At 40.4% G+C, this 18,606-nt stretch overlaps 1 protein-coding gene across 1 annotated transcript in view; it reads left to right on the forward strand.

The window, feature by feature from the left end:
• cpne2 (copine II) overlaps positions 1–18,606 on the forward strand; it is a gene marked incomplete at both ends in the record, with an annotated part of 38,594 nt that continues 19,988 nt past the window's right edge. Inside the window, 9 exons of the mRNA XM_079266302.1 lie at positions 1–177; positions 5,073–5,252; positions 5,537–5,611; positions 5,887–5,958; positions 7,225–7,308; positions 7,534–7,623; positions 8,029–8,127; positions 9,641–9,727; positions 11,737–11,796. Coding sequence (XP_079122428.1) covers positions 1–177; positions 5,073–5,252; positions 5,537–5,611; positions 5,887–5,958; positions 7,225–7,308; positions 7,534–7,623; positions 8,029–8,127; positions 9,641–9,727; positions 11,737–11,796 — 924 coding nt within the window. The remainder of the gene's footprint in view (positions 178–5,072; positions 5,253–5,536; positions 5,612–5,886; positions 5,959–7,224; positions 7,309–7,533; positions 7,624–8,028; positions 8,128–9,640; positions 9,728–11,736; positions 11,797–18,606) is intronic.

Genomic DNA, 18,606 nt, shown 5'->3' on the forward strand with positions numbered 1-18,606 from the left:
ATGGCCTACACTCTGGGCTCGACCACTGACGGCCAGACGCGCAGTGTCGGACCTCAGCACTGTGTCACCCGGGTGGAGCTGTCCGTCACCGCAGCCAGCCTGCTGGACCGAGACGTAGCCTCCAAGTCGGACCCGTTCTGTGTTCTCTTCCACGAGGTGGATGGAAACTGGGTGGAGGTAAGGATAGAGGGATGATGGCGGGGTAGGAGAGAAAACGGACAGATGGAGAGATAAGTGGAGGAAGCGATGTGCTGGAGAAAAAAAAGACAGGAGTGAAGAAAAGGCACGTTTTGTCTTCTTAAAACAGGTGGTAAAATGGAGAGAAATCAGCAGGGGGATGCAAATGGCAGATTGGTGGCAAAAGGCTGAACAGAGATAATATAGTAATGTTTGGATCATCAGGAGTCAAACCCATTGCTGGTGCTTCGCCGTGCTGTTTATTTCAATGCCAGGGAGGCAGAGAGAAGAGGATAAAAGCGAAGCAAAAACAAAAAGAAGATGTAAATGGAGGATGGAGAATTGTAGAAGTGTCAGAAGTGCTTTCCAGGTCACGTCCACCATGCTGGTTCTGCCAGCAAAGAAAGACCAAAGGATTTTGTTTGTTGTCTTGTGTTGCTTTGCAGACGGTTATATGTGGTGAGCCAGAGCCAAACTCATGATGTCTTGACCATCTGGCACGAGCCCCGGCGTGCTGAGCCCAGTAGGATGTTGCAACGTTCCTGAACGTTCTTCAAACGTTGAACTGGCAACGCACAGAAGCTATCAGGGCTGCCAAGTTAATTATACAAGGTTCCACAAGTAGGTTCCATAATGTGCCAAGATAAGCTTATCTCTGATATATCTGTATTAGTGCGTCCTAATCTATGGTTTGTACAAACTAGTACATATTCGGCACAGTCTAGGTCAGTGGTTCTCAACTGGTCTGGCTGCGGGACCCACCATCACCCCTTAATGACAAGCCGGGACCCATATTACTAGACTTCTTGAATATAGATATACCCAAATTGGGTATATCTATATTCAAGAAGTCTAGTAACGTCTCTGTGTAGTAAACTGTCAAATCAAATAAAGAAAGCACACATCAATTATATTTTAACAAATATTCTCATTTTTCAAATTGAACTGGATGGATTATGAATAATACATGGAAATACATGAATAAATGTTCTTCTCATTTCAAGTAAAATATTTTTCTCATCTTCCAAAAAGAGAAAGCAGTGTTGGAAGAATTCACTTATATGAGTCTGTCTAGTCAGAGTCTAATGACTCTGGTCATTTTCTCTTTTGGAAATCGTCCTATGATTTGACTTTCACATCTCACAGCTCAATAGTCCTGCTCTGCTGTCTCTATCCTCATCTCTCCCCGTGTGTCACGGTGTGTGTACATCTCACTCAAGTCAGGAAACTTGTCAGAATACTCATATTTGATTGGCTGAGCTGCATCACGTGATGTGATTCACAACGCATTGGTCAGTGTTTTTCCTGCACCGCTGAACAAGTACCGTAAATGCTGGAATAATTCCGCTGCATAAAAAATGCCCTTCAAAATAAAATCACAATATTATTTTCTTTTTTTTTTTTTTCAGGCAAAGGCCCGCGACCCACTGAAAATGGGTCCGCGACCCACCAGTTGAGAATCACTGGTCTAGGTGGCCCGGTTAAACCTTGTTATTTTGTTCATTATGGCCTCGTCTTTCATGTAAACTGCTGAGTACCACACAATGTGCTTGTCAACCTTGTTCACATTATATGGGATGAATGATTCCCATGATTGTGACGATTGTAACATGTGAGGGTTAGAAACACACTGACATTACAGTACAGACACGTTACAGACGTAACAGTAACATGGTGGACCAGAAATAGCAATGAAAAGTGCACTTAAAGCCACACACGTCTGATCAGACCTGACGTCTGACTGTGTAGGCATATATCTACAAGCTGTGCTTGACTGGCATGTCCATGACTCTACAACAACTACCATTAGTGAAAAAAAGAAGCTTTGTTTATACTGGCCACAAGAAATGTAATGAATTCCCTCAAAAATGCAAGTACATTATTATTGTAGAGGGATGCTAAATCTTTGCTTTCAACAAACAGTGTTATCAACTTAGTTTCTGGGCATGCACAGTGTCTCATTGGTTAACAACAAAGCTCAAACAAGAAGGTGCTGGGCTCTCTGTGTGCAGTTTGCTCGTCCGCTCCATGTTCGCTGCCTCAGTCCAAAGACATGCAGGTTACAAGCTTGGTCACATCAGGATTTAAAGCTGCGAAATTTCACGGCAACCACTGAATTAGTGCATCCACACCGAGGTGTAATTAGCTGAGAAATTGCTCAACGTAGAGTTCAACTTTGGTGAACTCTGACAAGGGTATTCACGCAGTTGACCAATAGCAAGCCATCAATACAGGGGACACGACAGAGTCCAAAATGGAGGACGTTGCTGCAGCTTGTTAGCTGTGTTGCACCGTTCACTTTTATTTAACCTTCTCTGTCGGAAAAAAACAAAAACAAAAGACGAACCACTTCAAGGCTGTTTTGAAACAGCATTTGAACTCCATATTTTGAATTGACCGCGTGATCTTTGTCCTGTTAGCTAATCTACAGTTAGCCGGCGTGTTAGATCACAGAGCTTTATTTTCCCTCTTCAATAACTTTTGTATTGAACAAATTTGGCTTGCAATAGTGACCTGAACGGCATTGGGAAGCAGAACAGTGAAGAGAAAATAGAGCGACGCTCCGACAACTGTTGTGACCGACGAGCGATGCTTGCAGTGGTGCTGAGTCCAGGGCAGCGCTTTGCACTTCGTGTTCTGTTGTACACCAACATGTGCTGTGAATGTATGATTTGACACAGCATTTGCAGGGTGCAGAAAAACAACAACATGAGCGCTAAGTTAGAGCTGCTAAAGAGGAACATGGTGATGACCTTTTGGCTTGTGTAGGCTGCTGCCTCAAGGCTTCTCTGTAGTGAACAGCTGGTCAACATGGCAAACTGGCTTTTTTGTATGTGTGTGTGTGTGTGTAGGCGAGTGCCTCGTGTTGTAGCTAGCTGTCGGTCAGCAGGGCATGTGGCTCCGATGTGAAATTGCCAACGGTTTCTATGGCAACGGGAAGGGAAACAAAAGCTTAGTGCTTCTGGAGTGAGGGAACGATGGAGGAGGCGAAATGAGGCCCGAACCTTTTTCTCGCTCTTTTTCTCGCTCTTTTTCTCACTTCCTCTGATTCCCCCCTCCTTTGTCTTCTCTCTCCTCCTTTCTCCGATTGTCTCTTTCATTTCTGTTACCAGTCTTCCCCCCTCTGTCTCTCTCCATCTCACTTTCTGTCTATCCTTGTCTGTCTTGTGAGATAGAGGTGTGAGAAGCAGCTGGGCCCATCAGGGGGGGGGAGAGAGAGAGAGAGAGAGAGAGAGAGAGAGAGAGAGAGAGAGAGAGAGAGAGGTAAGAGTGTTGGAGCGAGGAGGTGTGAGAGAGAGAGGGAGATGGGAAAAGGCTGGAGGGAAACAGAGGGTGAGGGGAAAATTAGCGTTAGAAAGAGAAGTTCGAGAAGGAGAAGAGGAAGAAGGAGATAGAAAAAGAAGTGAGAATGAACAGAATGATGTAAAGAGGTGAATGAAGGAAACCACGATGTCAGATTATGATAACGGCTGCAGATAGAGCGGCTTTAAAGAACATGATGGGCCTAATATGGATCTCTGCTATGTAAAGGACGTGGCACCCAGTTTGCAGACGGCTATTCCTCCCATTTCCTTTTCTCTCTCTGAACTATAAATCCCTGTACTAATCTCAACACGTTGTCGACACAGATATACGAGTGAGAACTCAGTGGGGTTTAAAGTCACATCTTACCTTATGTAGACTTGTAATGTCATTAGCTGGATCCATTTTTACGATACTTAACCGCGCTTTAAAGGATATTTCTATAGAGTAATAACAATAATATTTAAATGTGTCTAAAGCTTTGGGTTATGACCAAATACCTGCAAAACGAATGGCATTCCCATCAACTTTATTTGTACTTTCTGTTTATGCTAATTAGCGAATGTTTGCATGCTAATCAAAGATGGCGAACGTGGCAAACACCATACCTGCTTAACGTTAGCATGTTATTCTCGTTGCGAACACGTTAGCATGCTGACATTAGCATTAAGCTCAAGTTATGGCAGTACAAGCACTATGGATATATTCAGAAAAATAGAGCCTCACAGAGCTGTTTGCTTGGCTGTAGACTCTTTATATTGTTTTTCAGGCCTTGGTGGAGAACTAAAGCACCCAGCAGGTTTACTGGAGACTTAAAACACAGCTGCTAAAAGTGAGTTTTTTCGTATTAATATCGTTAGGATATTGCATTTGCTTGACCTTAACCTCTTGGCACTTTTTATACAGTTATGATGCTCCACTGGACGTTGTTTCAGCAGTACTAACCAGCTTCTGCAGTACATTGCATAGTGGAGTATTTAAGGACAGTTATTTATTAATTTCATCTTTTGTTGCTCTTGTATTTCCTTACTGGTGATGGAGAAGTTTAATCCAACAGAGTGTTAAATGCAGTAGAGAGTCCAGGCTGCCAGAGACTAAAGTGCGTTCATCCTCAACTCATTTTGGTACAGAAATGACAGTGTGGTACAGAGCAGGGGTCACCAACCTTTTTGAAACTGAGAGCTACTTCAAGGGTACGTAGTACGAAGGGCTACTTGTTTGATACAAACTTCCTGAATAACAAAGTTGCACAGATAACCTTTTAATAATAATAATAATACATGTGAAGAGACTGTCTGATCACATGTCAATGTTAATTATTCCTCACAATAGTTATTAACAATGATTTACACAACAATGATGGTAGGAAACACACGAGTGCTATTATTTAGAACATGTCCCAGCGGGCACCGTGTTGGCTACCTCTGGTACAGAGAGATGGTGGATGTGAAGGAGTCACAGACAAACTTGCATTGGCCGATACAAACAAGTTATTGGTGCCTTTTCAGTGAACATGACTAAATCCACTAATGTTCATGTGTTTGATTTATTTCTTGTCTTAAAAGTTGTCCTCCTTGTTTCTTGTCTTTTAGCTCGGTCGCACTGAAACAGCGGTGAACAACTTGAACCCAGTGTTTGGGATGAAGTTTCATGTGGACTACCACTTTGAGGAGATCCAGAAGCTTCGTTTTGCCATTTTCGATGAAGACAAGTGTGCCACGCAGCTCTACGAACACGACTTCCTGGGAGAGTTCATTTGCACACTGGGATTGGTATGGAAGGATTTCTCCTTTCCCAGTTCAAAGTTGGTTTTGTATTAAATAGGATGGCAGAGTAGAAGTTGCCGTGAAATGTATTGACCCTCGTGTGGCCTATGCTACCCGACCCCAAAGTCTCGATCCCCATCAGTTCACTCAGCCTGCTGTTCATCCCTCAAAGTTGGGAGTTGGAAAGGCTAGAATAAAGATCAGTGGTTCAAACCCACATTTCTTTAGTTTTGTGTTTCGTCTTAGTGTAATTGAGTCCCGTCCTGTGTCTCTCTCTAATTGTCCATCAGATTGTGTCCAATAAGAAACTTCACAGACCGCTGATCTTAGCCAATGGGAAGCCAGCTGGCAAAGGATCCATTACGGTGAGAATAATACTGCCGCTCTCTCTGTATCTTTAACTCCGTCACACAGACACACTGAATCGTATTATCAGTGGCTGTTGGTCATGTGGATGCAGTCGCTGCTGTTCACTATAATGGCACGTCTGCTATTGTCTATGATGATGAACACAGTGATGATGAAGATGTTGTTGATTCTGTGATTGTTGCTGCTGCAGTACCCGCTGATGACCATGTGAATGTTAATAGTTGCCAGTACTTTTTGCTGCAGCTAATGTTGTGCTGTAATTATATTTTAGATAACAGCTCAGGAGCTGTCTGACAACAGAATCATCACTTTGACCCTCAGTGGGCGTAAACTGGATAAAAAGGTAGGCAGTTAGACCCACTCACATGCACACACACTCTGGATGCAAGCAAGCACGCACACACACACACACACACACACACACACACACACACACACACACACACACACACACACACACACACACACACACACACACACACACACAACACACCACACACACACACTGTGCATTAGAGAAACACATAGTGCTTCAGAACACACACGCAAAGCCCAGTAAGCCCACAAATAAACAGGACATGTTTTCACACCCTTCACCTTTGTTTGCCAACTAATTGGGTGCACAGATAGTTGGAAAGGAAAACCATGCAGGATTTATTTATTTATTTTCACAACAGTTTATTCTCATTCTTGAATCTACGGAGCAGCTGCCGGTGTTTGGTGGAGGGAAGAATGACAGTGGGTCAAAAACAGCACAGCTTGAATTGTGATTTGAACAATGCTGATGTGTGCCTGCTGTGCACCCTCTGGTTAAACCACCAGGATAAACACATAGCACAGTCATTGCAGGAATGCAGAGCACCTCGTATAGTAAATGCAGAGCACCTCGTATAGTAAATACATTAATACAACTAACATGACGAACCGAACAATACGTTTGAATTATGAAAAAAGAAAAGAAAAGAAAAAAAAGAAAATAATCTTTTTTTTTAAACCTTTATTTAACCAGGTAGTCCCATTGAGATAAAACAATCTCTTTTGCAAGGGAGACCTGGCCAAGACAGGCAGCAACACAAGAAACACATAGTTAGACTGAAAAACACAGAACAAGACAAGTTAAAAGAAATTAAAAGTTATAATACCAGTATAATATAATAATAGTAATAGTATAATAATACTAGTGCATTTGGAAAATGCAGAAGCTTAAATTGTGGGAAAAATTATGTTTTCGGTGGAGCCACTGTTCTCAAACTGGCAACCCACATGACATAACGGACAGCGTGCTGACACATGCGTTGCTAAGAAGACACCCCAGAAGATGGGTCACTCAGGTATAGTCCCATCATTGTTCAAAGTCAAAGAATAACTTTATGATGTTAGTTGTAATGAATAAATATATTTTAAAATCAAGTACATTTCTCTGGCATTTATAGTTTTCTGCTGTACCGAAATGTACCGAACCGTGGCTCCACTGTATCGTACCGAAACCAACCGTGGATTTTGTGAACCGTTACACCCCTAATATATATATATATATATACCGTATATATTAAATAATTAGGAGAAAACAGGACAAGACTTAAAATGACAAACTATCTGTTCTGTGCAGGACTTATTTGGGAAGTCAGACCCCTACCTGGAGTTTCACAAACAGGGAGAAGATGGCAAATGGATGCTGGTGCACAGGACTGAGGTGAGTCATCAGTGGGGATTAAAAGCACCTTTATCTAACTGTCATTTATTGTCAACCGTGAGTGGTCATTGTCAGCTAAACCAGGTCTTACAGAAGGTCATACACTGTAACTTTAAGAGTACAGCCCCAAGTGTTGGTAATTCTGCTGTGGCTACAACGACATTATTCATCTGCTGCTGTGTAATGCAATGATTAGCTGCCTCTTCTTTTTATCTGTGACTTCAGGTCATAAAGAACACTTTGGATCCAGCATGGAAACCTTTTACTGTGCCGCTCATTTCTCTCTGCAATGGAGATGTGGACAGAAACATCAAGGTCAGAGTTTCATCTGTTACAAAACTGGTGTGGTGTTGAATTTCTACTTTATTAAATGTTAGCAGTGCAGATTGACAGGATGTAGCACGCTAATGCACTCGTTACCAATGCATTAAAGTCTGATCATGTTGTTTCATTATCAGATGCTGTGTTGTTATTACAAATAGTAAATAATAAAGTCCATGTCCAAGCCCAACATTTTTACAGTTCATAAAGAATGTCACCAATTATTCATGTTTTAGAATAGTAAGTTTTTGGATGAGCTGCATGGAGAAGTGTAAAGAGAGCATAAATACCAGAGAAATAACCACTTGAGTCTCAAAGAGGAAGCTAAACAAGCTAACCCACTTGATTGTAAAATGTAAAAGGAGATGGCGTGAAGTGCTGTGTTCTACACAACGACAGGTCCTGTGTTACGACTATGACAATGATGGAGGCCATGACTTCATAGGAGAGTTTCAAACCACGGCTGCCAAGATGAGTGAAGCCCAGAACTCAGTGGAGGTAAAAAATATTTGACATTCGTGTGATTAAGTGTGGCTTTTTTTTTGTTAGTTCAATGTAATGAAATCTGTCACATGGGTGAATTCAGGCAACAGGGATTGGACCCAAACACAGATGAGGGAATAAAATGCAGGTGAGGCGGAGGCTGGGAAAGGCAAGGCAGAGCAGATGATAGAAGTGGGGACAGGTGTGTAGATGGGTGGGGTAGTCAGGTGAGGAGGAAGGAGAGTCATAGGCATCTGGTGGATGGATGGAAAATGGCAATAAAGGGGCCAGGGACATAGGTAATGTGGGACAGAGAAACAGACCGTGACAGGATGTAATTGTACTTAATTGCTAAATCCTGGATAACCTGAATGTTAGCTGGAACTTCAATTTTTTCAGTGTTACAATTTTGTCAATGCCCTGCAATAAACATAAAAGGTGAATTTGATTTTTTGTTTTTTCAGCGATACTGAATTGGCCACAACTCTGCCCCGTACTGGCTAATTTACAGTTTAAATGCATTGAGTCGCATGTGTCAACAGTGAAGCGGGAATTATCATGCACAGATTTGTATTGCTGCATTCACACATTATGGCCACCGAGGGCTTAAGTCTGAGCTGCTAATGAATACATACTATTGAGACGTATTCTTTTCACATTTGCATTTCTGGTAAGATCTAAAGCTGCAAGGATCAGAAAAACTTTCATTCATTAGTAGCTTTGTGTGTTTGTGAGTAAATGTGTGTGTGTGTGTGTGTGTGTGTGTTCATTTCTGAAACTGCGTGTGTGCATGTGCCAAAGCAGCCTCATGACTTATTCTCCCACTGAGTCTCTTCATATGTGGTAATGATGTGGGGACTCAGACACACACACAGACACACAGACACACACAAAATAACAAGATGGGGGATGGAGAGAGAGAGAGAGCGAGAGAGACAGTGTGAAAAGAAGGATGAGAAAATGAGAGGTGCTTTTGAGATGTAAAACAGCCTTTTGCTGAGCCCTAGTAACACGACAAGGCATTTAGAGCTACCTGTCATATGAACCACCAGCTGACTCAAGGCATGTGAGGCTGTGTAGTGTGAGTGTCGATGTGTGTGTGTGTGTGTGTGTGTTTGCATGTCTCAAATGTATCTTTTCACCAAACGTATTGCTATGTAATGTGTGTTTGTGTGACTTACAGTATTAAAGAGTCGTTTTCCTTTCGTGTTCGTCAGGTCAAATTAATTCACAAAGTGTTTCTGATAAAGAGTATCTTTGTTTTAAATGTGGGTTTCCACATAGACTACTAACTACACCACTATAGAATAGTTTGCTCATAATGCATCTCAAAGTTTGACTGTCAGGTTATAGTTATTGTAGGCGGCGTGTGGAATACATGCAGATCCAAGTCAGCTTCTCAGTCGTCTGTTCATTTCTCCCCCATCTCACCGATTCTTTACAACTGTGCTGTCAACTCTACTTTTACCATCGATACTAATGCTTGTTGTCTTTTTTATTCTCTGCAATTGTATTTCTGTCTATTCAGGTAGAGTTTGACTGCATCAACCCCAAGAAACAGAAAAAGAAGAAGAATTATAAGAACTCTGGCTTCATCATTGTCAAGTCATGTAAGGTAAGGATGGATGGATGGATGGATGGATGGATGGATGGATAGATGGATGGATGGAAGGATGGATGGATGGAAGGATGGATGGATGGATGGATGGATGAATGGATGGATGAATGGTCCTGTCATTTTTCAGCAGCATCCATGTTTGCTTTGCAATCTTAATCCTTGGTTGCTTCTGAATGATGACTACTGGTATTGGGGCAGATCGTGTATATCATACGACTCATGGTTGGGTTCTCACTGTTATACGATAGTTAGCCTGGCACATAGACCTATGGAATCACATGCAAAGCATATTTCCCACTTCATCTCTCCCTGTGCCGTTTTATTGCGTTTGCGCCCTGCAGAATCCACAGTTGAGGTATTACACCAATTAATGTGCAATTGCTGTAATGTTCAACATTTAAGAGTGGAGTCACTCCAAAAAAGGACACCGGCGTTGTTCCAGTTTCAAGCTTTCGATTTTAGTTGCCGATTCATTTTCTGTCAATCGACTACTAATTGTATCAGCTCTAAGTTCAGTGTTAATCTCAAAAGTAATTAATGCCGGTTTAAGCTACCTCAAGGTGATTGTTATCTGTTCAAGGTGAATTTAGAATATCAACAGGATGAATTAAAAGACAAAACAGAACTCTCTTGACTTTCCACAAAAATCTCTGCACGTCTCGTCACCTCATGATGACCCATCCTACTATCGACTCAATAGAACATTTGATTAAACCATTGTGGTTCTGACACACTTCTTATTGGGTGTCTTTAACTCCCTCTGAATAATTCATTTGTACGGTGACGTTGAGCCCCAGAGAGGACACATTTAGCTGAAACACAGACTCTTTAGATTCCCATTGGAATGACATTAGAGCTGTGTGCATATGATGACAAGCTTTCACAATTGATTCTTTTCCTTCCTCTTCTTTTCATGCTCACAACCATGAACACGCCTTTGTACGGGCATGTTCATACACACATACAGCAATTTACACGTAGACACCCAGCGCTTGCACGAAACCGCTAATACAGTAATTATATTTGTTGGCTGTCGGGCAGGGATTAGACTGACTGTAAAATCCATGCTAAATATTCATTGTAATTGGAGTGGAAATTTTGGCTTGACAAGATAATAATTGGTGCTCCATTGGTGGTACCTCGAATCAGAAAAATATGGGTTGTTTTGTCATTTAAAATATTGTTTAAATGTGTTTAGTTCAGTTGTTTACTACATATGGTGTTAGAATAAGTAGACAATTAGTCAGACTGCACTTTGAAAGAGACGGTTCAGATCTTTTCAAGTAGGGTTGTATGAGGCACGCCTCCAGTTTAGAGTACCAGCACAAAAGCAAAGAAATGTACTCCTCTGGATGAGGGCAGCAGCAAAACATATTTTAACGACCTACAAAAAAATCAATCAGTTTAAATGTAAATTGTAGAACATTTTCATCGCTTTACCCTGCTGTCAGACAGACTTTTCTGACGGGGAACTGAAGCCGTTGATGCTCTTGTCAAAGCTTCCAGACTCCATTTCCAAAAACAGCAGTTTGAAGCTTGATGCTTAGCTCAGATTGTGGTACATTAGCTTCTGTACCCGTACTCATGTCTGCTTCTCCAAACTGGGAGCATGTTAAACGTTGTCTACAGTAGGTAATACACCGACTTTGGATTAGTACCTCATTATAAATGCTGCTATTTTAATCTAATTTAATTTATCTGACTAACTATGTGCCTTTTTTCTTGTTTTTTCCTTTTAAACTGACTCAGTGAGCATTGTTTAAATAATTCCAATGCACTTTTTTCAGAGCAAATGGCAAATAAATCTCTTGAATCTTGAATCTCATACAACCCCACTTCAAAAAATCATAACTATCCCTTTAAGTAAAAGAATAACAACACATATTTATAGCAGAATCTAATGTTTAACACTCTCCTTTTCTTGACAAATCAATACTCTCTTGCTGGTTATATTTATTCTCCTTAAGTGTTTTCCTACTCTGCCCCTGTGACTCTTGTCTCTCTAGATTACGAGAGACTACACTTTTCTGGATTACATACTTGGAGGATGCCAGCTCATGTTTACGGTGCGTATAATAATAGCCTGCCTGTTTTTCTGCTTCTGCAATGTTGTGGTAATGAGATACATGCTTCTGCATGCCTTACTCTCGGAAACAGATGGAAAACATTCAGATTTTCTATTTTCATCTCCCGGGGTTACAGTCGGATCATGATCATTTGCATACAGAAAGGAAAAGTGTGAGGGACAGAAAAAAAGAGCGGAGCAGGGAAGAGAAGGGTAATGGGGTAGTGTGAAACATTGAACCGTGGGTGCTTTTGTTGAATAGTGAGAACAGGAGGGCAGAAAGACAACAGGAAAAAAAACAGTGAATGCACGAAATGTGTATTTTGAAATGGTAAATAAGTTAGTGTGAGATGAAGATATGGAGATAGAAAGAGAACGAGGTAAAGAAAGAGATATTTTACTGTCATACTGTATTTTGGTCTGCTGTTAGGAGAGTGTCTTGTGTGTCCCTGGTGATGTGCACCTTTCTGCGTAACTGAATGAGTGATTAAAGAGGCCTAATTTGTAATGGCCAATCTCACACACACACACACACACACACACACACACACACACACACACACACACACAAATTCTGAAACCACATGCACACTAACGCCCATATACAACTGAAAGGGCAGACCTCCCCTGAGGCTAATAGTCAAGTCCTTCTATGATTTGTTATGATTGAAAATCTGCAAGTACAACCAAACGTGGATATATTTCCAAACTATTAGAATTATGATAAAATGTTAGATCCACTCCAAAATGTAATTTGGTCCTTCTTTTATGCTACGCCCTTAATTCTGTAGTTTTTCTGTAATCCTTGTGAAAAACCAACAAACAAACCAAACTGAAAAGATAACCTCCTTGACGGAGGTAATGAGAGAACACACACACACACACACACACACACACACACACACACCCTGTGCCAGCTATATGCTACATCGTGCACACAGTGTCCATTTTTTTGTCTCTTCTCTATCTCTACAACAATTTCCCAGCTTCGTTAGAGAAGTTATCTCACATGACGTTCTCCAAAAAGAGAAACGTGTTCAGAGAGAACAGAATTTTTAAGCATGAATGAACAGACTCTTCTATGTTAATTATTCCCACAGGCAGTTAAAACCAGCATGTCTCATATGTTCAGAAACCGTAACGATTGATAAAAAACCGGCAAATGAAGCGCACTACGAGACAAAGCACAACTCTTTTTAGCGAACGTACCCACTCACATCTAAATGAAGACACAGAAAATAAACCTAAGAGCCCAAAATGATCAGAATCCTAACGCATGAATTCACTGACCAACAATGAGGTTACAGAGAGAATAGAGCTGAAACAAGTGTTAATAACCACAGATAAAGTCCATGCTCACTGATTTATCTTTTTAGATGACAAAAATATAATATTGTGGCTTTTTGATTGATATCACTACACACCTGAATCAACTGAATTTAAAGCTGCAGGACAATTCAGTGAAATCAATTTTTCTAAAATGAATTACTTTATTTCATGATGCACATTTTTCAAAAGCTTTCTGTCAGTTATTCTTTCGTGCAGACATTATTTTACTTGAAATGAGAAGAACATTTATTTATGTATTTCTATGTGTTATTCATAATCCATCCAGTTCAATTTGAAAACTGAGAATAATAATTGTTAAAATATAATTGATGTGTACTTTCTTTATTTGATTTGACAGTTGTTGACTACACAGAGACGTTACTACTACGACTAGGCTTCTTGAATATATATTTGGCACTAAATAGCGCAAGTTAGATATCATTGAAATGTTTCGGACCTTTGCTCGAGGACATTTTCTCAATCTGGACCTTTTGGAATTTTAGTTGAAGACCCCTGCTCTACATCCAGCCTGCTCTCTTTTAGATCGCACTAGAGAAAAACTTCAAGTCCCAAGTCCCGAGGTCCAAGGTCCGTCATGTTATGCCATTGGGCCCAAAAATACTTTTCCCCATATACTTACAATGGGAAATAGACATCTGTAACTCAGTGTATATATTTCAACTTGTTAGTGAACACATGAAAAGCCCTTATTTGAATGATCAGGTCCTGCACTAATACCCTAATCCAGAGTTACTTCCTCTGTTTATGTGTGAATGAGCCTAAGACGAGACTGGACCGAGCGGCGGAGGTTAATTAAAGGAAAGGTCAAAGGAAACGCTAGTGCGCTTCCTCTATCGGCTCCACTGATACGAAAGATTGCCTCAAGATCCGAGTAACTTTATCAACATTTTAAACTCCAAAGTCAAATTTTTTTATTTTGCTTCATGCACAGCTGAGCAACTTTCATAGCTGTCAGCCGTGGACTTATTTCACTGCTGTGTTTGAATAAGGATGATGAACATACAGGGTTAATACAAAATAAAATAATATCACACTTTGTAGAATTTACAAATGGGTGTTGGTTGTTATTGACAGTTTGATTTACTCAGGACCTTGCTTGTATGTAATGAGCATCATTTCAGTGCAATGGAAACATTTGCCTGTTCTAGTAGTGGTGAGATGAGCACATTTAAGGCAGAATGGGAATTCTTAAATCCTCGCTGCTCCCTCCTAATCTTTTGCCTTTTGTCACCGACCTGCAGCTCTTTCACTGATGCACACACACACACACACACACGCACACGCACACGCACACACACACACACACACACACACACACACACCTAATTCTGTCCTTAACACAGATACTTCCTCTCTCCTGCTTACAAACTCATTTACATACACATACATGACCACAAACATATGATATCCTCTTCACACTCCTGCTTTCACTATTATGCACACTACGACCACTTTACAAGCAAACTACCAAACCATGAGTGTGGCACACAAATCCACACACAGTATCTTCTTCTCACGGACACTTCATCACACGTGCCTCTGCACTCTATGCTAGATTCATACTGTAGGTGTGCACACAAATATACAATATCTTCAAACGTGCACCTTCCCTGCTTACACACACTGACTGATTTAGACATGCACAAGCACACTTAATCTCACGCAGACGCTCAGTCACCGATGACATCTTTCCCTCTCGTGCACACTTAAATACACACATTTTAAATACGCACACATACAGTCAGTAGCCACCATGTACAAAAACTACACACGCACATGCAGAAAGAGCTGTTTTGCGCTGTTCAATCAGATTTAGCATGGCACTAATCCTAATCTCTAGGAAGGGAAAGTCTCTCCTCGGGGCTGTGGGAGCTGGAGGAGAGAGAGCAACGTTTCTCTGTTACACACTCCAACACAAAGACACAGGCTGCTACTGCTGATGGGCTGTTTGTGAAAGAATCATTTCAACGGAATTACGCTGTTATTCATATCTTCTGTTTGATATCATTCAGAGCTGTGTTGAGCGTAGTGCCCGCGTCCATTTGGATTCATAGAGAAAACAAACGTTTCATGAATAAGAGAGCAGACGAGCATCGTCACAGCTGTTGACAGACGATATCAGTTAAGACAAATAGCTGTTTGTTTTGTCTTCAATGTCTGCCTTCTCTGTACTGTAGTCTATGACACTGTTTAGATGTCATTTGTCATTCTCAAATCTCAAGGCCTTATCATTTTAACGATGTGAGGTCATGTGACGTTGGCAACATATTTGATTGTGTTTCATAATTCCCAAAGCCTGCTGGTATCTGACAGTAATTGTTTCTGTCTCTGTTATTACAAATAAAAACTGAAAGGTGTGAAAGATATGAACATTTAGAGGGTAGGGAAGGTCTAATGAAAGATGCTATTGAGTTGCATTATGGGAATTTTAGGATCCAGAGCTTTTGGAACTATATTAGAAGTGAGGACATCTCTGCCTCAGATGAATGATTGTGTTCGTTCTTTTTTTTTTTTTTATCTGTCTCTTGAGTCTTTGGTTGTCACTCATTAATTGATTGCAGTCACTTCTACTTTGTTGTTTTTTTTGATCAGCGCTAAGCTACTTTCAATGAACTCATTTCCTGCTGATGTTTCACATTAAAAGCCTACCACTTAAGGGAGGGATTGTGCCTTTTGAGTTTTAATGAAAAACAGCAAAGTAGAATCAACTCCATTTAATTAACAGGTGAGAAGAGGAATATTTATGTTATGGCATGCCTATGTTGTTGTACTGACTGAAGTAGTGCTGTGGGAGTGAACAATAAATAGCTCAAACCATGCTGGGTTCTTGGGACTATATGAACGTCAATACTTAGTAATAAAGTTTTAAAAATCTGGCAATCAGTTTACTAAATTCTGAGAAAATATACTTCAATTTTTTAAAATACTTTAACAATCAAATACTTTTTAATTAGGAATAAAGACATGTCTCCAATATAACGCTGTTTCAGATAAAGGCCTGATTTTATCTACCGGTACAGTTGAGGAAAGGGCCCATTTTCAAGATGATATGATATATCATTGAAGACAGTAAAAATATCTAACCACAATACAAAAGGATCATTGTTATACCTCATATCACTGCATATGACACATGGAACTATACTGGGATTTTTATTGTTTTGTTTTAAAAAAAAGGAGAAAACTTGCAGTGGCTGTTGTGTGTTGCATACAACTTGTCACGGAGGACGCAGTACCCAATAATACACAAGAACAAATATCAATAGACCATAAACAGACCCACATTAGAAGTCTGGCAGTGGACAGCAGCACCTAGTTGTCACTGGGAACACCTTCGAGTGAGACTTTTAGAGTTACTCCAGAAGATGTTCACACAGGCTCCAACACACTCATCCATCCAAACTTCCCTTCCATCCATCTCTCTGGCTGTTTAACTGCAAATGAGTCTGAGAGGTCCTGGCGTGAGAATTGGCTGATACTCGGCACAGCTGAGAAAACTCCAATGTGATTGTCAGTATGTCAATTATTTGACAGTAATTTGACAGTAGTGGAACCCCTCTAATTAATTTCAGTCACAGACGTTTTCCACAACATTGCTGCTCTGAAATGTACAGTAATGAGATGCCGTTCCGTCGCCCCCTCTTAATTCTGAGCACTTGCTTGTTGAAACTGTGTGTTTGTCATGTTGTGTTTTGTCTATTTGTGTGTTGGTAATTACTAATAGCTCAGGGCAAGGAACAACTTGGAACAGGATGGTGTCATCTCCCTCTGTCAAATTCACAACCATCAAACAAATAATGTCTGTCACTGGAGGAAAAATGGCGTGATAGTTTGTCTGCCATCGACTGACAGATTCGGCATACATATTTTCATGTTCACAGTAAGACGAAATTATTGGATACCAGGGATGAAAAATGGACATTGCTGATATAAACAACAGGAACAAATGACAAATACAGTCATATCCTTCTCAGCAGTGTACACATTCATGTATGTGTACTCGCATTTATGCATGCATGCATGTAGTTCATTGTTTATTGATCAAGAGGTTGGGATCAAAAATGTGTTTGCCAATAAAACACTTTTTTGGGGAAATTGAATGGAGATTTATATACAGACAATTTACTTTTTCATTTTTACGTGTTGGAATTACATTTTATTTGATTTTCATAGATGATTTTCAGTATGCTTGCAAACTGTGTATGTTTATGATAAACCCAAAACAGAAATTTAATTCTGGGTTTGTTTCATACAGTAATCTCTACCATACTCATATAAGATACAAGTGAGCTTACATCACTTTAAGCAGTGTTTTAGAAAGGAGAGGTCCAAAACCAGTGCTTTTCAGGGGGGTTCCGGGACATCCCCCAAATGTCGCAATGAATGATCCACGCCAAGTATCCCCCTCTGTATTTTAGCTTTACATTTAAGCTGGACAGACACTGTGTGCGGTCCGTTGTCGTTTTGGCACAAACCTTGATTGAAGGATGAATTGATTCGATTTTGGTGGTCAACGGTCAAGGTAAATCTGACCTCACTTCTGTCCCATTCTTGTCCTAGTCAGGCCTTGAGTGATGACTCATCAACAAATCATTTGGTCGATAAGACTTTAGAAGAAATACCCATTACAGTATTTTATATATCCTAATAATTGTATTTCAATGAACCAATCGATAAATCGACCAATCGTTTCAGCTCTGATTGGCTTCTAGATATCTAATATAAGCTATATTTGGTAAATGATAAATGGACTGCACTTGTATAACGCAAAGCATAACTTATTGACATACTGACAAACATATTTGTCAGTATGTCAATGCTTTTCCTTGGTTTGCCATAGAGTTTGTTAAACTAGTCCAGTTAAACAAGAGTAATATGCCACATGGGTCTTTTTTCACACGTGTCATTCCAGGACTAACACACATGCTGTACCAAATATCGAACAGCACCCTAATTATGTCACCCTGCATCTCTGTATCCGTCACTCCTGCTGCCCCTGCTGCTCTCCTCTCTCTCCTTCCGTTCTTTACCTCATTTGCCCAATTTCGTACTCACAGATCTTCCATTTGTATCACCATTTGATACCAGATTTTGGTAACCAGATCTTTCTTATTCATCATTATTCAGTCTTTTTATGTTGCGATGGCAATGAAAAAACGATTTATCTTCTCATCAGTAACTCCAGTTTCTCATTTTTTCTTTCAGACCTTCACCTCCTATTGTATAATACCACTGAATAGCAGGAATAAATACTTTGTTAAAAGTAGCATCTGTGTGTGTGACATTGTATTGTGTTTCATACTTAACCTTAACATACATGTTATGTTTTCAGTGACATCTGAGTTATAAAGGTGTTCTTTTTCAAAGTGTCAACATAGGACGTGTAACCATTGTCTGAACAAAATGGCCAAACATGCAGAGTAAACCTGACACAACAGGCAGTTTTCAACTTCCTAAAAAG

Source organism: Melanostigma gelatinosum (genome assembly GCF_949748355.1).
Source record: "Melanostigma gelatinosum genome assembly, chromosome: 1".
Classification (NCBI taxonomy): domain Eukaryota; kingdom Metazoa; phylum Chordata; class Actinopteri; order Perciformes; family Zoarcidae; genus Melanostigma; species Melanostigma gelatinosum.